Here is a 22,069-nt window from a genome sequence, read left to right on the forward strand (position 1 = left end):
CTTTTATGGTATGTTAACACTTCTTGCAGGCAACAAGAAAGAAGAGGGTTTTTAGGAAGGATTTTGAGAGAGAAAGTGGCTAGTGAATACAGATTAGGTAGGCATGCCATGTTTATGGGCAGTATTGAAAAAAGCAGAGGAGATGAAGAGATATCAAAGCTAGCATCAGATGTGATGGGAGAGTTGCAAGAGAAAAGGGTAGAGGCACTTGTCACTATTTTATGCCATTTACTTTTTTGATTTTCCTCTCCGTTTATGCAATTAAATTAAGCAAAAGTAAAAGTGTATTCTAGTCAGTTTCACTTTTTGGTTCTCAAATTCTACCATCCTTCCATACAGTCTTCAGGGGCAAAATAGAGCTGTTCTTAAATCTCACTCTGCACAGTGAGCTCTATGGTCACCAATATCTGGTGGAGGAAAGTTCCATAGCTGTAGGGCAGCCAGTCAAAGTTCAGTCCCCTTCCACCCCAATAATCATTTTCAAAACTACTAATTTTATTGGCTCCAGTCTCTGCAATTAAGTACAAAGCTCTGGTTAGTATTAACAGTGCTATAAGCACCTCAATTCAAGTAAACTGAGAAACATAACTTGGCATATGGTAGGGTATGTACTTCTTTTAGAGTGTGTAAGTAAGTTCAGGCAGGGCACAGTAGATCAGGATCTTGACCTGGATCTGGTATTGGACAGGTAGCCAGTACAGCATGCAGAAAAATGGGGTTGAGGGGGAATGTGCTCAATCTGTTTTGCTCTGAAGATGAACCAAACACATGCACATCCATCTGGAGCTTCTTCATGCGTTCACTTCCATCCCCAAGTAGCAGTGAACTATCTGGACTAGGAAATAATGAATGCTTTGGTCCAATGGGAAGGAACTTTTAGCTAAAAGCGCCATTTGGGTATCCAAGATTAGAAGTCCAGAAGGACACTTTAGTCCAGCATTACACTGATGGTCAGTGGACAAGTGCCCTAACATTATGGTTTTAGACAGTTACCCCCCAATAATATGAGCATCACTTCTGTCTTGCACAGATTAAGCTTCAGTCAGCTGCTTTTTAACCAAGTCTCTCTCTGACTCAGATACCAGGAAACCAGAGTGATGGTGCTGTCTATGTTTAATGTAAAGTTATGACAGCCACTATGCTTGAGGGCAGTGTGAAAACAGTGTTGGATTATATACAATTCAAATTTACAGATAGATGTGGAGGAGCATGTGCCACCAACAAGGCCTTCATGACAGGAGGTTTAGGAAAGAGACCTCTCCTTTGGAAGTGAGTCTCAGACAAAACACAAATGAGAAGCAGACATCCAGGTTTCAGAGGAAGAGAGGAAATGGAGTTTAAGTAGTTAGAAAGTCATGAATGACAATGAGCTTTCTGAAGGCAGAGCTGGAATTCCAGAAGGAGCAGAAAGAGGAGTGGGATCAGAAAGGTTAGGGACGCGACAGATTAAAGAACACAGAACCTGAGGGATGGGAAGCAAAATAGGAATGGTAGGAGTATACTCAGCAGGGATGAGATTAAAGATAGACATCACTAGCAGTTAGGAGGAGCTACATCCCTCTTATGGCAACTAAAGGATGTACGGACTGGAATCAGAGACCTCCACACACTTTAAGTTAGAAGAAAACGCTTAAGAAAGGAGGACTGGAAAAGCAGTGAGGCTGTTAGGAAACCCCAGAGGCCTCACTGGTAGTCAAAGGGAGAGAAAGGGTTATATCTGAGGTACAGAAAACACTGCCATTCCTCTCAGAACAGATGCAGTCTGGCTCCCTCCACTGGTTAGAAGAATGGTTTTCGCTAAGTTTCTGTCAAGTCTTATTGTTGAGCAAAAACTGTATATAGGCTTTAACAACCACCAAAGCAGTTTTTACATGACAGTATCAGGCAGAAAAAGCCCAGTACAGATTACAGCCTAATCCTCTAGCCACTTGATGTGGTGCTCTCCCTTATAAAACACACCACAACTTGTTTAACCTGTGACTTTAGAGAGCTACCCCAGTTCTTTCACACTTACAATGTGTTGCTCACCCCCTCTAGTGACCAGTCCACAGAGGTTTCAGTCTGATACTAGCTTCAAGATCACACACCTGAGTCTGTTAGCTCAGGCAGTAGAGGATTACCAGAAGTTAAATTGCTGATCTAGAAGACACATGACTGAGACTCGCTGTGGAGCCAGTGGAGCCCTCCTTGGCTGGAAGGAAAGTCATTGGACAAGGGCTCAATGCAGGAAGAAAGTAACCCAGGCAAGAGCCCTGTGGAGAAGACATGTAGGCTGGACTTTCAAAACAGAGCTAGCATAGAAAAATGACAGGTTTCAGAGTAGCAGCCGTGTTAGTCTGTATTCGCAAAAAGAAAAGGAGTACTTGTGGCACCTTAGAGACTATCCAATTTATTTGAGCATAAGCTTTCGTGAGCTACAGTTGCACCCAATGAAGTGAGCTGAAAAATGAGAAAGCATCTCACACCTTGTTTCTCTTTTTCTTTGAGAGGATCTGCATTATAAACTCTGAATCCATTTTCCATTCCACATGCAAAGCATCCTAAAACACAAAATGGAAAAATATGCATTAATTATGTAATACAGGCAAAATAGAACAAGTCGGAGGGCTGGGGGGGGGTCACTATTCAAGAGCTTTAATGTCAATGAAATTTATTTCAAGAAGAATGTTGCGTCTTTAGTTTAAAATAGAAAGAGTGGAAACAGTGCAAAGTTGTTTTTTCCACTTTGTTTCAATGTTGGAAGTCCTTGGTGTTCTGTTTAAACAGGTGGTGAAGAAACAATGGAAGGAAAGGAGATACTGTATCACATAGGAGGCAGTTTGATCATGAGTCAATACCAGGGAGAAGGAAATCAGTTTTGGTGTATTCTTACTGAAACTTACACTCCCCAGTAACAGCTAGCACAGAAAACCCCTATATTCACTTCATGTACTAAAAAAGGAGTCCTAGTTCAAATATTCAGATTACTAATTAAAACTTTACTATGTTATCTAACAGGTTCGTTCCTGAAATAGGTGAGAATAGTTCTTTATCTATCACACTCTGATAGTGGCATGCAGGATAGCACAGTGCAACTTGGAAGTCCATCAGGTCCACTTAACTGTGGGGAACTAGAGCAACTCAAGCAACGGAACTTATAAACTAAAGAGTTTTGAATATACAGAGATTTTACAGCTCTGACCAATTTTTTTTTTTAAGCTGAAGCCCAGAATTGGGTTATGCAGATCTCTTAGATTGGGGCGGGGAGGAGGTGGGGGAAGAAGGGAAGAGAATGACTTTTAAATGGATTCCTTCATACTCCCAGAGTGAGTTCTTCTGCTGTTTTATTTGATTTACGTTAGTAAATACTAATGATTCTACTTATCACAAGTAGTGAGTCATACTATCTGCCAGTATTGGACAAATGGCAGAACACATAGAAGCCATTAACAAGCATCCAGAGATTCTAATTATTGTGCATGCAGAGAGATTGTTACAGAAAAAAAAAACTTGATAAAACAAATACACAATTTAAAAGTGAGACAAGGTGGGTGAGAAGAGCTCTGGGTAGCTCAAAAGCTGGTCTTTCACCAAGAGAAGCTGGTTCAATAAAATATATTACTTTACCCACCTTGTCTCTTGTATCGTGGGCCCAACCCAACTACAACAGCACAAACAATAATTTACAAGTGGCATACCAAAATTCATAAAGAACTTTGAGATTCAAGGGCACAAAATAATTGGAACAAGTTTGATTTTCCTATGCAATGATCTGAAATTTTTTAAACAACCTTTAATACAAAAGTTGAGAATGTGTGTGTTAGTGTGTATCCATAAGGAACACTGTGACACTCCCCATCTCTATGTCCACCCCTTTTTCAAGATGATACATTTTTACAAAATATGCCAGTACTGCATCATCTGAAAACTCATGATTTGCTGATCTTTATTGTCCTAGTAATGTGTGTGGCAACGTTATATGTAAAGTTATAAGATTCTACTGTATGATGTTAGTAAGGGCTAGTCTACACTAGAAGTGCTACAGTGCAGCTGTACGTCTGGCAATGACACTCTATGCCAACATGTGAGAGCTCTCCTATTGGCATAATAAAACCACCTCGCAAGAGATGGTAGCTACATTGGCAAGAGAAGCTCTCCCACCAACAAGCACTGTCCTCACTAGCGCTTATGTCAGTGTTACTTAGGTCACCCGTGGGGTGGCTTATTCACACCCCTGAGTGACAAATTATGTTGACATAACCTGTAGTGTAGACAAGCCCTAAGACATATTCCAAATCTGGGGACACAGCCACAGACCAGTTCCTCAGAGACAAAAGTCAAACTGATGCCTCAACCAGGTGTCAACTAAATCAAATGGACCATCACCTGGTTAAGTGACCATTCTTTGGCAGGAAAAAGGGTATGAGTGAGAAATTTACATCTTGGCAAAGAAACAGTTGGAGGTTCCTATCCCCACAGACTAGGTCTCCTGAACCCCAGCTTGAGAGAGTTCTCAAAGAAGAGGAAAAGGTGTAAGAAGGAGAACAGATGCCCCAAAATATTCCTCCCTTTCTCTCTACCCACAGCAGCCACAACATCTGAGAAACAAAGAAAAAGCCTAGGACTGAGGGAGGGATCCTGTATGAAAGGAATTCAGCCAGTAAGACTGCTGAATTATGTGGTGAGAGACTCTTTTAAATGCACTTAATTGGTTACAAGGAAATAAAAGGTAAAATGCAACAAGCTATGACTTTTAAGCCTCATTACTTGTAATCACTTCAAATCTTTCTGTAGTTCAGAAATTTGTTTTATCTAAACCAGTGTGCTTGGATTGAAGTGTTTGGGAAACTCCATTTGAGATATGCACAAATCCTGTATTTTCTATTAATAAATTGACAGATTTATATGAGCTTCTGGTGTCCAGCCCTGTCCTGGGCAACACAAGACATGCATTTCTGAGGGAAAGTCTCAGTTGAGAATGTTGGCCTGGGAATTTGCTGGTGTTACTCTGCAGCATAATTCAAGAGTACCTGGCCACAGCACTCACACAATATAGCTGGGAGTAATTTACATGCTGGAGGTGGTGTGAGCATAGACCAGGTAGTTGCTCTCACAGCAAAGCAGTGTAAAAGGTACCCCAGGTTGTAGAATTGACAGGAAACTGCTGTTCAACAGATTGCACCCTGGGTAATGTCAAACATCTACTCTAAAATAATAAAAACCAGGGTCTTGTTGGGCTCCGAGTTATAAACCCCAAATTAATATCTACAAAACTATTAATAAAAACCTCACTTCGCACTTTCCTTCTTCATCTTGCCAAACTATTTGCTCAGATCCCTATGTCCAATTGTTCCTGCATGTCAAAATAACTTGGTTGTTCTGCAGCTAAATGGCAGACAGACAGCCTGAAAAGAAGGTTCAGACTGCATATTTTTCTCTTTGTAAACCCTTAATAGCAAGCAGACATCTTATGATTTTATTATAAATAAAGTACATATGTTTATTATGGAAATCTACAATTAATGAAGCGACATATCCCCAAAATGATTATATTGGGTACTCTCGATTGGTGTTTCCTAATGATTGGTCCATGAACTGTCACTAGACCATGAGATCTCCCTGACATAGTTTAGGAAGGCAGCAAGCCAGTCCCTAGTACCAAAAAGGTTGAGAAACACTACTTTAAATTATGCCACAAATATATGCAGTGAAGCATCTGCATGGCACCAAGGATATTCAGAATCTTTTGACTATGGATTATCAACTATATACTGGAATAATTTTACAGATAATTTTAAGATAAGCGTGGCTGATATGGCACAATCACTGAAAAACAAATGGATTCAACATTTTTGTTTTTCCTGAAATTTTAACTAGCTTGCATCAGCAAATCATCAATTTCAGGAAAATAATTTGTTGAGGATTGGCAGCATCCTGCATTTGTATGCATGAACCTTCCAGGTCAGCAGTCAAGATAGTACTTGATATATGGAGAAATCCCTCCCCTCTCACAAGGGGCTGAAATACTGCCAGAATTTTAAAGTAACCCAATAGCCTATTAAGCTGTTTCAGTGTAGGTCAACAAAAATGGTTGAGGGAAAGGAGGTAGTGAACATTAGAAGTTTGTGCTGAAAAATTTGAATGGTTAAATCACTGGATTTTTAGGGTATTCCTTCTCTTTTCCTAGGTTTTACTGCCATCTTACTGTAAGAGATAGTTTCTTCTCAAATATGACCATACACCAGCTTGATTAGTTGGAGGGGAGCCATTATACCATGCACAGGATGCAAGTTTTGGAGCATCCATAGGATTCCTGCTGACTGAGCTCACAGAAAGCAACAATTACAACAGGTGCACTGCTCCTCCCATTGTTGTCAACAGGTGCTTTGCCACTGATTTTCAGTAGGTACAGTGTCACTCCTATTTGGCAGGCACTCATTGCCAGCAGACTCCCGGGGCAACACAAGCAGCTACCTTTACATCTGCTTTCAGTACTACAAAAGTCATCTCCCAAGAATAGAAAAGAAAGACCAATGATTTTCTTCAAAGGCACTGATGTACTAGTTTGTAGAGCACAACTTCAAGCTGGGCTTTGAGATTTCTGCTTGACCCAGTTTCTAAAAAAGTTCCATATGTCTGAGAGTGTATACACATGGAAGAGGCCAAATGGTGAATATTACCAATCAAGAAAGTCTTTTCACTAACTATAATATTAAAGGTTTCAGAGTAGCAGCCGTGTTAGTCTGTATTCGCAAAAAGAAAAGGAGGACTTGTGGCACCTTAGAGACTAACCAATTTATTTGAGCATAAGCTTTTGTGAGCTACAGCTCTCTTCATCGGATGCATTCAGTGGAACATACAGTGGAGAGATTTATACACACAGAGAACATGAAACAATGGGTGTTACCATACACACTGTAACAAGAGTGATCACTTAAGGTGAGCTATTACCAGCAGGAGAGCAGGGGGGGGGAGGGGGGGGAGGGGACTTTTGTAGTGATAATCAAGGTGGGCCATTTCTAGCAGTTGACAAGAATGTCTGAGGAAGATACTTTAATGTGTTGAACTGAGAGGCTTATAGTCAAGCTAGAGCCACAGCTTCATTTTGCCATGTGTCATTGATTTGCAGCATACATTGAGCTGATAAAGCAAATGGCTATAGTATTCCATGAGCTGCAACTATGGAGTTAATAAATTGATAAGTTATCTGACAAACCTTATAACTCTAAGGCTCTGTAGCTTTTTCCCCCATAAGGGAGAAATTATCTTTCCAAGGTAATGGCAAGCATGGTATGGTGATGATATAGTTCTGGATGAGAGCTGATATTTCTTGGAGACTATTTTTTCAAATTACATTTCCTTTCTATGAGAGGTTCTCTACAGAATGATTGATATATTTCCAGTATACTGTGGTGGTAAAGTAATGCTTTAAAAAAAAACCTGTTAGATACTAAAAAAAATTTAAATTTTGCTTTAATATTAGTGAAGGACCAACATTTTATGACAAACCCGAATAGACTGTTAGCAGACATTAAAATTTGCTATAATGCCACTGCATGTTTTCTACAAAGGCAGACTCCCCAAGGTAAGGGAACTAGAAGGAAAGCTCAGAGATTCCCAGGAAACTTAACTGAACACAATATACTTAGGGTATGTTTACTTGCAGCTGGGGGTGTGCTTCCCAGCCCCGGTAGACAGACTCCCACTAGCTTTGCTTGGCCTAGCACACTAAAAATAGCAGTGTGGACATTGCAGCATGGGCAGCAGCTCAGGCTAGCCACCAGAGCTCAGACGGGCTTGGCTTTGGGTGGCTAGTCTGAGCCGATGCCCATGTCCAGACTGCTATTTACAGTGCACTAGCTCAAGCAACGCTGGCGTAAGTCTGCCTGCCTGGGCTAGGAGGCATGCTCCAAACTGCAGTGTAGGAATATTTTCAGAGACCAATACAACAGGTGGCTGGAGTGGGAGAGGGAAGGAAACAAAAATGAGCTTCCATATTTAAGGGTTTTGGGGTTTTTTTTCTTGAGAGTGAAATCTATGCAAGACAAGAGGACTCTAAGTTCATAGTCCAGAGGTTTGAGCAGGAGAGAAGTTTAACAAGCAAGCAGTTTATTCCACCACTGCTACAAGCCTGATCCAAGAATTTTGCAATTATTGTATGTATCTGATTCCTTTAACCAATTTTAACTCTCACCTTTCTTTCTTTTTATAAATAAACCTTTAGTATCTAATATCTAAAGGATTGGCAACAGTGTGATTATTGGGTAAGATCCGAGTTATATATTGACCTGGGTATGTGTCTGGTCCTTTAGGATCAGAAGAAGCCTTTTGTTTGAGGAAATTGGTTTTAAATAAACCACTCATCATTAAGTCTAGTATCTGGGTGTTGAATCCAGGACCAGAATACCTAAGGAGGCTGCATTTCTGACTTCTTGATAGCCAGTATGGTAAGACAGAAGTTTACTTTTGTTGCTGGATTGGTATATCTCATGGAAGAATAACCACCAGTTTTGGGGTGTGTCTGCCCTTTTCTCCAGCAACTTGTCCTGAATTTGATATTCTCAGTTGTGACCCACGGAGGCAAGGTGACAATCTCTCCTTCACATGACAACCTGCTCTGAACCTTTCGGATGAAAGAATGGACCAAACAAAAGATACAGACATTGACTCGGACATGAGGTACCACTACTACACTTTCAACTCTGTAACTTGTGTTTCCATAACCTACAGTAGCTCTTATTCCTGTGACAATGCCAAGTGACTTAGGAGCCTAAGTCCCATTTTCAACAGTGGCTTAGGCATTCAGAAGCTTAAGTCTCATTGAAGAAAATCAATGGGACTTAGGTGCCTTTGAAAATTTTACACAGCATCTATAAGCTTAAGTATTATTTTCTTTACTTTTATCCTTTTTCTTATTTAAAGAAAAAAGCAGTACATTGTTTAATCTGCAACTATAACTTGAATTTGACTATTATTGGTGGAATGAGTACTATCTGCCCATATTGACCCAGTGGTGCCAAAGTAAAAAGGGAGGGCTTGGAAGGGGCTGAAATGCCTGTCCTGGAAGTGCCATGCTGCATAGAGGAAATCTTTTTACTTTAGGATCGAGGACACATAGATGTGTTATATTGATGTCCAACAGCATCCTCTGCTCTGCGCACATTACCTAAGACTGCACACACTGTCTAAAACTGGTCAGCTGCAAAGTCATTTCTGCATCATGAGGTCTAGACATTTTGTTTTGCTGTTAGGCAGGCTCAAGAAAGGGAGAACAGCCTAATAGCTTGAACACAGGACTGACAGATAATCTCTGGATTCCATTACCAACTCTGTCATATGCAGTATGACACCTAGGGGGCAGGGGGAGTGAAGGGGGAGGAATCCCTCTCAGTATGTGAAATTACTCCTTCCTTAGGAGACAAGGTTATTATGAGGTTTCTTTCATTCGTTCAGTAATTTTTGTGAAGTGCTTTGAGATCCTTGGACAGAAAACACTATAGAAGTGACTAGAATTAAGATTTTAAAAAGATCAAATTTTAAATTAATAAAAACTTTGACAAAAAAGTTTGTTGTGAAGTACTTGACAGCACTTAACCTTTTCTGTAAGACAATGAAAAACCATCCTATATAAAAAAACAATAGTAATATTTCTCAAAGCTTAAAAGGTAAATATGGGTTTCTGATACTTCAGATGAAACACGCCAGTCATAGAACTAAGGTCTTTTCCAGCCCTATTAGATCATCCCTCCCATCTTCCTGTGAGTAGTGGATTGGCTATTCTTGAGTTACTGAGAAATGAGGTGATTGCAAAATTATATGCAGGCACTCACACTAAGTTTCAGCACTCCAGTGATTCAGATTTCTATTTTTAGTTAGTAGCAAAATGGAAGTAGTGAGGTTTTCCTCCTAGCTACTGTTTTTAGAATTACATTCACAATAACCAGGAAAAATAACTAATAAGGGCTAGTCTACACTGGCAACGCTTTAACATGGCTAGTCTACACAGGCAACACTAGTCTATGTGGCAGCGCTTTAACGTGGCTGGTGTGGTCACTGCAGAGCGCTGGGAGACAGCTCTCTCAGCGCTCTTAAAAAAAAAAAAAAAAAAAAAAACATACACCTCCATGAGGGGCGTAGCTCCTAGCGCTGGTGCACTGTCTACACTGGCACTTTACTATGCTGAAACTTGCTGCGCTCAGGGGGATGTTTTTGCACACCCCTGAGTGAGAAAGTTGCAGCACTGTGAGTGGTCAGTGTAGACAAGCCCTAAGATAAGTACTTTTGTATCCTAAATGCTATCAGGTATCATACTGGTTAGGCTATTTTTTAAATGTATATATATACCATTTATAACGAGAAAGCGTTACAGTAGCTTGCAAACAGAACCTCCCTCACTTTCTTTGCCTATATAACTAGGGAACTGTTTAAGTTGCCAGTTTACTTAGAAAAAGTACCTAACGCAGCAGCTAAGGTAAGCTCCTCAGCTCAGGGACTATCTTCCTAAGAGTCTGTACAACTCCTTCGTACATTTTGGGATGCTACCATAATTAAATAATGCTCAGCATCAGGGGTGTCATTTCAGACAAATTCAAGAGGTGGGGGAAAAAGTTGCATCAGCATATACAATATTCTTTGTCCCAATTGGCATCATCAAGAATAACTACAGTACTAGGCAATTATTTCTTTCCTAATGACAGCATTCAAAGTTGGGGAGGCTAAACTGCCCCCTCTTGTCCCATAGCAAATGACACCCCTGTTTGGCATACACTTCATTCTGAAAACAATGGGAGTCACAGCACCAACAAATTTATTCTAAACTGAGGACCTGATGCTGCAATGGGCAAAACCTTGTAGCACTCACAAATGGGTGCAAGCTTAAGATGGGTTTCAGAGTAGCAGCCGTGTTAGTCTGTATTCGCAAAAAGAAAAGGAGTACTTGTGGCACCTTAGAGACTAACAAATGTATTTGAGCATAAGCTTTCGTGAGCTACAGCTCACTTCATCGGATGTAGTGAGCTGTAGCTCACGAAAGCTTATGCTCAAATACATTTGTTAGTCTCTAAGGTTAAGATGGTATATCTAGTCAATATTCCTCATTAGTAGTCACATATGCAGAACAAGTACCAGAGCTAATCTCCGATGTTTGAATCCACAGATTGAAACTGTGGACCCAAAATCCAAGTTGCCCACACTTACCACTATTTCAAATGTGAGATAAGATGACAGGGGAGGTATTAAGATCAATTTAGGTTTTTTTTCCAGCCAACGTGGTAGCTCAAACACCTCAAAGGTGCAGCTTCATTAAAAAACAAAAAAACCACACACACACCACACTGCTTACAAAGACAGTGAAACATTATATGTGTCACGGAACAATTCACATTCATTCTCACTTATTAAAAAAATTAAATCAGCTTTATTTGCTATGGCTACAAATGGAAAAAAAGGAAATATTTAACAACTTTGTTTTAAGATACAAGACTTATTTCCTTGCACTCTGGAAGAAAATTCTGGTACTCATCCACAAATCTTTTCCCCCCCACAACACAAGAAAAAGACACTTATTCAAAAGACTGATACTTCGTACATTGAGACAGCAAGATTAGGCATACGTGCACTGTTTCTTGGAACAGATTATGAAGGAGATTTTCAAAGGCATTAGGAGCAGCAATGCACCTAGCTGCTATTAAAAGTCAGAGAGTTAGGCACTTTACTTTCACTTGTACCTTAGAAAGTCTCCCCCAGTTTCCCTGAGAACGGAGAGCCAAGCATAGGACGTGAAGCTTTAATTAGTTTTTTTTCCCCACCCAACGGGCTCTACATATCATTAGATAGAATAAAACATTATTGATCTACTTATATTGTCAGTGTCTTTTTAAGCATGATGTAGAGTACAAAAATCAGACAGCACAACCAAATCTCCACCACTAACTTGTACAACATAAAAATGTGTTAAAGTGACACATGCTATTTGGCAAATTACTCCTCCAGTAAATCTCAGGAGAACCTCCCTTATTTTAAAACAGAAAATTAAGGCCACATAAGAAGCTGTTACAACTTAAATATCTTTCACTTCAGTGACTAGTGTTTTTAGGTGCCTAAATATAAAAAGGAATCTGATTTTCAGAAAGTGCCAAAGAACCCGCTAACTGAAAAGCGGGGGCACCCAAAAAAAAAAATCACTAACCACTTTTGAAAATTCTGGTCACGGACTTTGGCTCCAACACATTCTTCTCAGACTTGATGGCTGAGAGAAACACAAATGAGGGCATGGTACTGCCAACACCATATAGAAATCTCTCTCTACTTTAAGGGACACAACAGCTGCATCTACACTGGTAAAACCCAGATAAATAATGCTCCAACAGGAGTAGTGAGAGTGGAAACTGTAGCGTAAACAAGATGGTAGCAAAAACGCTAGCACTTTGTCAGTGTGATAGCTTTCACTGATCTTACCATGTATAGAACTATGCACCAGATTTTTCCTAGTATATAAAAAGCCAGAAAGCATCTCTAAACATGATTATTGCAGAAGCCACATTATGAATTGGTCCCAATTCTGACATTTCATTTCCCTAACAGCACTTAAGCTAAAAGAGTTAACCACAATCACACTCCAAAACACAAACCACTTCCCAAACCTGCTTTAGGATTTGAAGATTTACAGCTGTGGTGCCCCAGAGTAAAGCCACACAAGCCCTGAATTTAGTCAGAAGTCAAGGCAGTGCCTGGGGCCGCAGGTAAACAGCACAGTGTGGTGTCACCAAGGCAGCAAGGAGGACATGCTGCCACACACAGGCTGCCCTGGAGAGGCATTTCAGCCCCACTCCAACCCGCAACAGGTCACACTCCCCTTTGCCTCATGGTGAGCCCCACTCCCTCACCAGCCGGGGGGCTAGTCTGTGTTATCCCAAAACTTTTGTTTGGTTGGAAAAAAAATTGGAGAAGGGAATAAAGGGAAGGTTTGAGGACAAAAGGATAGAATATCTCCCCATTACGACACCCTCCCCCCGCTGCCCACCCACTCCCAGCCATCACCCCCCCCCCGCCGCCCCCACACTCCCCGCCACCGCGGCCCCCGCCACCCCCACACTCCCCGCCACCCCCACACTCCCCGCCAGGCCCCCCCCGCCCCCGCGGCCCCCGCCACCCCCACACTCCCCGCCAGGCCCCGCCACCCCCAGACAAACCCCACCGGAACCCCACCTACTCCCAAGCTGCCCCCACAGCCGTTTCCCCTGATTCGGCCGCAGCTCCCCGCTCCCCCTCACCGTGGTCCTGGTTGAAGCCGGCGTACAGCAGCCCGTTGCCGTGCGGGTTGGCCGGCAGCAGGTTCATGGCTACTGCCGGATGCGGAGCTGGCCCGAGGCCTTTAAACCATCGCGGCCGCGGGCGGACTGAGCCCGGACGCCGACACTCCCCGCGGCCAGCGGGCAGGCGCAGGGACAGAGACAGGCCAGCGGCTGCTTCCGACCCCGTCAGGCCGCGCGCCGAGCCAGATACCATCCACCCGCCAGGCCGGGGAGCGCCGAGCAATCGAACCGCCGCCCGTGGAGGCTCACCCCCCGCGACGGGTATGTGGGATCCACTGCCCCCTCCCGGGGTAGGGTGACCCGGGGCTGGCATGGGGGATCCAGTGCCCACCCCCGGGGCTGGAACGGGGGAGCCACTGCTGCCGTCCCGCGGCTGTCATGGGGGATCTACTCCCCTTCCCTCCGGGACTGGCCTGGGGAGTCTTCTACCCCCTGAGGAATCTCCCCTCACAACCGAGAGGGAAGCTCTGATTTAGTTGGGGTGGGTCCTGCTTTGAGCAGGGGGTTGGGCTAGATGACCTCCTGAGGTCTCCTCTTCCAACCCTAATCTTCTATGATTCCCTCTGGGGCTGCTTTGAGGGAGGCCCACATATGGGGCTGGCAAAGGTGGAGCCTGGCTCTGGGTATGCATTGAGGACCTAGAAGTCCACTGTGTAGCACCCATGCAAGCTGGGCTAAGGCAGGAATTTTCTGTTTCTGTTGTGTTATTCTCAGTGCTCGCCAGCTCAACACATTTCAGTGGAGTACAAAGGGGTGCCCGGCCTTTTCTCCCCTCATGTCCCTGATTACACCATTCAAATGGTGGCAGGTATGGAACATCCCCATCTCTCCCTGGGTATTGCTACAGCTCTCCAACATGCTGTGCCCCATCTCAATCCAAACTCTGCCCCGGATACCGATATATCATCACCCATCTTGATCTGAACAATGGCTGTATCTTAACACAGGTTTGTGTGTGCAATACCCCGTTGTGATCCGAGTGCCACCGCCTGGCCGGTCATAACTAAATGCACAGTGGTCACTTGAACTTTCTGCCAAATAAATCACGCTCTTCGTAGCCTTCTATATAGCCACAGGGACACCAAAACTTTGCATATGAGAGCCATGTTAGCAGTTTGGACGGAAGCCTCAAAGGTTACCTTTAATTTATATGAAATGGAGCAGATTGCTGCAGCTAAACTCATCTTTAATAAAGAGATCCAGCCCACAGAGGCTGCAGGTTGTGACACTGCCTCCCTTCGCTCAAGAAAAAATATCACATTCAGGGACCTATAATCTCTGTGGACCTCACTACTACTGTTTTTTCTCAAAAAGAGAAGGAGGACTTGTGGCACCTTAGAGACTAACCAATTTATTTGAGCATGAGCTTTCGTGAGCTACAGCTCACTTCATCCATGATTTTTCTATTTAGGTTACAACCCATAGACCCCATTCAGGATAGGGATCCCACAGTGCTGGACAATGTACAAACATAAAAAGACACAATCCTTGCCTCAGAGAGTTTGTAATCTAGTTTAAGACAAGGTGCAACAAGGAAGTATAACAAACAATAGGAGGGAAAGGGGATGAGGATGGGAAAACAAAAAGACAAAACACTAACAGTCTAACACTGTTCTAACCACTTTCAGCCAATCACTGCCTATTTCAATTTTATTATTATTCTTTTGTAACCACTGCCTGGCTTTTTGTTATTGTTATTAGCTATTACTATTGAGTTTTTGTGTGTGTATTACAGAGGATGCAAGCTACCTGTCTGCTGCTGAAATAGCTACAGCTGAGGATGTTCAGGGCAATACATTTAAAAAGAGGAAGAAGGGAAAACACTGTTTTGCTTGGCTGATCTCAGTATATTTATTATTCCATACCCCCCCAAAAAAAATGAAAATACTGTTACTAAGTAAGGCCCTGATCCTTCAATGACTTTTGCACATGCTTAATGTTATGCACTGAATATTCCCAAAACAAAGCCACTGTGTGTAAAATGGGACTGCTCACAGTCCATAACATTAAGCATGTACCTGAGTCTTTGAAGAGTCAAGGCCTGAGACTATAAAGTCAAGCTCTCAAAAGTTAGACAATGCCAGAATCAAAGTGGCATGGGCATGTGGTCTCCTTGTGTAGTCTTACACTTACATGCTCATGTACTAATTTTTCCACAGGGACTCAGCCTCATTCAGCAGTCAGGATGAACAGTACTTACTGAATGAGTGGCCACGCAAGATTTATTTTTATCTTTGTCATGCACTGTGAGGGCCCAGGCCTTATTGATTACACTCTAAATTCTGCCAGTTGGCTGCAGCCACAAAGGACCATTATACCAGTTGGGGATCACCTGAGCACAGGGACATTCTGTCCACATACTCTTTTTCTCAACAATGTCCCATACACAGGAGTTCTTAGCTGGCCAAATCCACTGGCTTTATGATTCCTTTGTACTGACAGAGAGGCAGAGTAGAAATCTGACCCTGAGGACCCATATTTAATTTTATACACTCCTATTTGTATCTTTTCTTGCTATGCCATATCAGCCCCCTTGCTGTGTAATGTATGCACTCTGCAGTACCAGGGAAGCCTTTACCAGGAACATGAAAAGTGAGATGAATTTTCATCCCTCTTATCGAGAGGCTTTGGCTACCATTTGCCCAAGAGGTCCACATTTAGGGAGTGCCTTTTGGACCCCCAGCTTCCCATGATATCCCAAAAAGAACTTTTTATCATCTGTGACCCTTCCTTTACAATGTGCTCTATGGTAGGCCTCTCCTTACAGACCATTCTAGAGCTACTAATGCAGAATCGGACTGCTTACAGGTTTGGTGGTGGTAGATACAGAAAATCTATTACACCATTTCTCTAAAAACTGCACTGACTACCTGTTCATTTTCAAGTGCAATTCAGGATGCCTGCTTTGATCTTCAACATCCTGTGTGGTTTGAGCCCTGTCTCTTTGGGAAGCTCTCTCTCCCCCTGTGTATTGCCATTGTTGAGATCCCCTAAGGAAAAGATGTTCTCGGTGGATGGCCCCCAACCACCGTATCCTCTTCCCTCCACCCAGCAACTACTCAAACTGTCTGTTAGTGTTTATGGCCTGGTGTAAGGTCTTTCAGCCTCATGTTTGTCTCTGGGGTAGGATGAAGTTGGATAAGTTGGTGTGTAATGTAATTTGAGAGGTTAGGTAAAAGTCTTTTGTTTTTAAGAGTTATCTATGTTAAATATCATACAGGCACCCGGCAAAGTTGCATTGGTTGCATTTTATACATTTTTGAATAAGCATGCACTGTGAAGCAAAGAACCTCTCTCTGCCTACTAGCCAGCACACCCTGTCTCCTTGAAATTACAGTTGGGAGGTGGAATAATAGCGAAATCCTCTCCTTAAGCGCTCTAGCTTTGCAGAGGGAAAGAGACACACCTCATACAGCTAAGGATATTGAATGTCCTGGAAACACCCTTTCTTTGGAATAATTAAGACAAGTATAAAGTTTGCCACAGAACAAAAACTGAACTTTGCTCTTTTGTGGCTAATTTTCTCTTTGGCATCCAACTGCAGACACACCCTTGAGCAAGTCAATGTTTTTCCTCTCACCAAACAGGATCTTATCTTTCCTTTTTCTTTTTTTTTTTTTTTTAAGTAAATGAAGAGTGAGCAAAAAAGTTCTCGTCACCCATGTTTTGGGAAACAGTTTCTTTATAGTTGAAGGGAAAGAATTTGTATAGGACAAAAGTACGGAATTTTGTGAGATCTGAGTTCCTCTGTCCCAGACTTGGTGCCATCTAGAGCAGGCATGTTACTTAACCTTCTTGGGACTCAGTTCCACAGTTTGTAAAATGGAGATTATAATACAACCTACCTGATAGGGTTGCAAGGCTTACTCAGGGTTTGTAAAGTGCTGAGAAATCTTTAGTGGCAGACATTAAAATATGTTATAAATAACCTGTTCCCCCCTGCCCCAGCCTCTGTGGTCTGTCATCATTTCTCATTATGTTCTCCAACAAATTCAGACTGTAAGCTTCTGGGGACAAGGAACTTTTTTAAAGGTTGTCTATAAAGTGACATGCACACTACATAATAAAAATGCCACTACATAAAATAATAATTATCTTTGATAGTTTGTGGAGGCAGGATTCTGCCATCACTAGTATTTAGCTTCCCCCCACCATCTAATGTAATCAAAAACGAGAATTTCTCTTTTTTTTTTTTTTGCCCGCCTATAGCATTTAATTGAAAATTGTATCTCCGCTATAGAGTTTTATTGAAGGGTTCAAAAAAAAAAATCCCCCACAGGAAAAAGTTATTTTCTGTTAAATTGTGTAGATGAAATAATTTCTACAGTACTTATCAGTTCCATCCTTATTAAATTATGTAGAACTTTTCTATAACACCATGCTCAAAGAGTATAGTTTTGGACATCTAGCGAGCAGTTTGAACCTAGTAGCAGTGAACCTATTGGAAGCAGGAATAGGTCTTAGAATGTGGATGATTGTTATTGATTTGAGACAAGACAGCCTGTTGTATTAGGTATGGAAGCTGAGAAAATTGGTTCTAGGCCCAGCACTGCCATATTTCCTTTGTGACACTGGTCACATCAATTTGGCCAGGGATTTTCTTTTTAAATGTATCCACTACATTTGAATGATCAGTCTGAGCTACCTAGATCATGATTTTCAGAGGTGTTGAGCACCTGTGTCTTCCACTATCTTTTACTTCAGTTGCAGGTGCTCAGCATCTCTCAAAAATCAGACACCTCAAGTTGTGGATATTTAGATTTAATGGACCCTTTGGAAAATGTGGACCTTAACCTGACTCTTTTTCTCTATCTGTACCATGAGTAAAAAATAGCGAGCTACCTAACAAGGGTATTGTGGCAGTAAAGTCAGCAGAACACTTTGAACATGTACAGCACTATTATTAAAAGCCATTCCCTTCCCTCCAACATAGAAAGGGTCATGCTTTTCACATTGTTTCTATATCAATAAGGTCAGTGCTTTTTTGCACTCTCTTGAAACAAATTTAATTGAGCCAGTAGAGCAATATTAAAAACATCTACTTTATAAATATTTAAAGTATCTTTTTGATCACAAGTTGATATATACAGTTTAAGAATGCAACAGCACATATTGTTTATGTACAATAATTAAAAACTACAATGAGAGATAAGTGATCTATTACCAATTCAGATAATGCTTTAAACTGATCCCCTGAAATAAACACACCATTAAAGATACAAGTATAAGTCAGTTGTACTGCTTACCATTTAGGGTTTGCTTAGGGCATTTGGCTTTACATATCAAATCTTATTCTGGAAAATGATCTCACAGTCCAAACTTTCCACTTCCCTCTTGGGCTTGTTTGTTTAGCCCTTATTTATTCTGAGGAGTCAGGGCAGAGATGGAAGGGGGTGCAGTGTTTCAGTATCCAACTATAAATTAATTTGGTGTTTTTAAGAGAATGAAGATTTTACACTTTTACTATTGGACCACAAGTAAAGAATGCCAACTTGAGGGAGAGTCAGAGCTAATAATAACCCAACTGATCTGCTTTGGTACTAAGAGTTCTAGCAGAACTTGCTCTGCCTTTGCAAAATGGAGACTTTGCTTCTATCCACATGCCTGCTTTGGGATGCTCTGCTTCTGGCTTCACCTGCAAGGATCATTCAGAAGTAATGATTCCCAAAAAGAAAACAAAAAAAAGAGAGGGTGGGTGATCACCCCCCAATTTAATCTTTATAACAGAGCCCCACTGTACTTGAATGTTACCATCTGATCTTCTAACACATTTGCATCTTATCATTTATTAATCTTTTTGTTGTGCATAACCTACTGAGCTAGAATCCCAGTATAGCCTTGGCATTTTGTACCTGATAGACTTGCACCACTAGTGGTCTGTTGCTATGGAGATGTAGGGACATCTATGATGATTCAGAACTATTGCTACTGCAAGATGTTACCAAATTACATTTCAACAGAGGCACTTGTAAACACTGCAGGGAAGCTACATACCACTCTCACCAAAGGTGCTGGAAATTGGTGTTATCACTCCTCTGCGAGTCAATGAGCCCAGGAACACGGTGCCACACCATTTCCATCACTTAGACACCTTTCCCCACAAACTGAGGATTTAACTCATACTGCTTTTCAAAATTTCTTATGCCACTTTTGAAGATTATGCTGTAAGAAGGGCATCCCCATGATCTATGAAACAGCCTCGCCATAAAAGGAGGGCAAGCCACCGACTGAAGAATAAAGAACAGGCTTTGTTTTTCCAGGAACATTTATTTTTAAATAATATTGTTCTTTCCCTATAAAGCAGCTCTTCAGTCACATTCCTCTTACTGTTGTTGCAACTATTGTCTTTGGCATTTTCTTCTTAGAACTACACTTTGTAGAACATCTGGTACAAAAAATGTAGATTTACAGAAAAATAAGAATATAAACCACAGATTAATCCCCAGAAGTATTAAATAACATAGCAAAAACTTTATCAAATCTGTTTCATACACTTAATGGACAAAAACATGTTGTGCATAATATTCTATATACACATTTGCAGCTTAGTTAAATTAGTGCTTTGAGGTTACCAAGGAAGTTGTACAAAAAATAATCATATCCACTACTTCAATAGTACTAGAATGTCTCACCATTTGTAAAGTTTCAATGTATACAATACATTGCATTTAAAAAAATCTCTGCTTGAATCTACAAACTGACACACTAATTTTTGCCTATTTGCAAATAAAGTTTGTGATAAAACAGATTTTTATCTAGTGAATTACACAAGTCACTTCCAAGATCTATTGTAATTAACAACTTAATAAAATGATAATTATTCCCTTTATAAAAAACACACATCTCAAAACACGAGCATTGTGCACAACAAAAATTCCAATCTAAAAGTCCAAAAGCAAAGTGTCACATCCACTTCTGTTACACAGAACACATCATTCATTCCAAAGCAGCATTGTTATAGTGAGCACACTGTAATATAAGTCTTTCCTTATTTTTGTCAATGTCATGTGATACACGGAGCATGCTCAGCTATTCAACAGGACTCCCTGTGTTCAAGGCTCCACGTGAGGAAAGTCAACCTTGTTTTTCAGCCACATCAGGTTTAGGAAATTTTACAACTGTTTCTTGTACAATTTTTTGGTGGACTCTGTGGGGGACGGATGATTTTAGCTTTCTTTAGGCTGTTCCTTTTGTTGTTGTTGCTGGCAGTGAGTGAGTAGGAGCGTCCATGCATCATCCTGGCATTAAGGCCGTTGGCCATAGAGAAAGATTTTAGATGGCTTCGTAAGGCAACAGGGAGCGGGAGCTTGTCGACAAGATGCACAGGGGTGCAGGAAACTATGGCACGGCAGCAGAGATCTTGCAGATTCAGTACTTTAAAAAACAAACAAACATATTATAATACATAGTATGCTTTTGTCAGCCATATGGTGGCAGCACACACAGTATCATGCGTGTCCATTGTACTTTTAAAACCAATCCTCTAATTTTTCCTCTCTTTACAGTTCATTATACCCTTCCTCCAGTACTAGATACTTGCCCATAACACTAACCCGCCTTACAGAATAAAGGCCCCATCTCACAAGCCCTACACACATGGAACTTTCATTGGCTTCAATGGAGATCTTGCAAAATTATTCCCCTCTCCCCCAAGTTGGATAGACCAAGAGTACCATTTTCAAAAATACCTCAGTAACTTTTAGAATAGCAGCCGTGTTAGTCTGTATTCCTTTTCTCAGTAACTTAGAAGCTTAAATGCCATTTTCAAAAATTACTTTCTTTTCAGTTTCATTGAATGTCAAAGATTTTGAAAACTTTTACCCCAACTCTGCCTAACACTCATACTGAACTCTCATTGCACTGCTTTCCACTCAGCTGGAATCCCATCTGAATAGCAAGACTATTCTTTGAAGCTTTGAATCTCTCACTCTGGTACCCTTATTTCATCTAGAACTGGAGGGAATCATTCAAGCTCATAAGTAAATGTTACTGGTTAAATTATACTACAAACTCCAGCAAAAGACAACTTCAATCTATGTTTTTCAAAAAAATTAAATTATCTGCATATTAATTGCTCAGAGCCAGGAAATACATTTTATTTGGATAAATCACTTGTTGGCATTTGGCAAGGAAAGAATTAATGTTGGAAGTGATTAATATTTTTACTCCCCAACCCCTACCCCCCCTCAAATGCTTCCTGAGACCAGAGGTGAAAGTAAGCTGGTACGGTCTGGTATGGTGTACTGGAAAGAGCCAGTAAGCCGTACCGGACTGGCTTCCCCAGGTGGCGATTTAAAGGGCTTGGGGCTCCCCGCAGCATCTGGTGCTCCAGGCCCTTTAAATTGCTTCCAGAGCCGCACTGCTGGAGCCTCCAGGTAGCGGAGGCAGCCGGGAGCCCCGGGGCTCCATCGGCGATTTAAAGGGCCCGGGGCTCCACTGCAGTAGCAGCAGCCGGGAGCCCCGGGGCCTTTAAATCACCACGGGAGACCTTGGCCACCGCCACTATGCCGGGGACACTGGCAGCAGGGCAGTAGCAGTGGCCAGAGCCCCAGGCCCTTTAAATGGCCCCCGAGCCCCCAGCCACGTCTGCAGCTGGTAGCTCCGGCGGTGATGTAAAGGGCCCGGGGCTCCCAGCTGCCCGCAGCCGGAGACTGGGGCCCTTTAAATCTCAATTTAAAGAGCCCGGAGCTCTAAAGGCTCCGCCTCTTCTGGTTGAGACCATGCCCCTTCTGGTCAAGGCTCCGCCCCCTGCTAAGGACTCCAGCATACCGGTAAGT

General features: G+C 41.9%; 3 protein-coding genes across 4 annotated transcripts in view; 1 reads left to right on the top strand and 2 right to left on the bottom strand.

Annotated features, from left to right (window-relative positions):
* Positions 1-13,733, bottom strand: part of WDR45B (WD repeat domain 45B) — a 29,891-nt gene extending 16,158 nt beyond the window's left edge. The window contains exons 1-2 of one of the 2 annotated variants that reach the window (XM_084647088.1): positions 13,251-13,733; positions 2,466-2,540 (exon numbers count right to left, since the gene is read on the bottom strand). In XM_084647088.1, coding sequence (XP_084503214.1) covers positions 2,466-2,540; positions 13,251-13,605 — 430 coding nt within the window. In that variant the 5' untranslated portion in view covers positions 13,606-13,733. The remainder of the gene's footprint in view (positions 1-2,465; positions 2,541-13,250) is intronic. The other variant, XM_084647087.1, reaches the window with a different exon arrangement.
* A 324-nt stretch (positions 13,734-14,057) lies between these two features.
* Positions 14,058-22,069, top strand: part of LOC311530454 (SCAN domain-containing protein 3-like) — a 48,901-nt gene continuing 40,889 nt past the window's right edge. Inside the window, exon 1 of the mRNA XM_084647090.1 lies at positions 14,058-14,100. Within this exon, the coding sequence (XP_084503216.1) occupies positions 14,091-14,100 (10 nt within the window). The 5' untranslated portion in view covers positions 14,058-14,090. The remainder of the gene's footprint in view (positions 14,101-22,069) is intronic.
* The window catches only part of RAB40B (RAB40B, member RAS oncogene family), a 61,783-nt gene continuing 58,166 nt past the window's right edge, over positions 18,453-22,069 (bottom strand). The window contains exon 6 of the mRNA XM_084647089.1: positions 18,453-20,666. Coding sequence (XP_084503215.1) covers positions 20,395-20,666 — 272 coding nt within the window. The 3' untranslated portion in view covers positions 18,453-20,394. The remainder of the gene's footprint in view (positions 20,667-22,069) is intronic.

The sequence above is a fragment of the Lepidochelys olivacea genome, assembly GCF_965140295.1.
Source record: "Lepidochelys olivacea isolate rLepOli2 genome assembly, chromosome: 14".
Taxonomy (NCBI): Eukaryota; Metazoa; Chordata; order Testudines; family Cheloniidae; genus Lepidochelys; species Lepidochelys olivacea.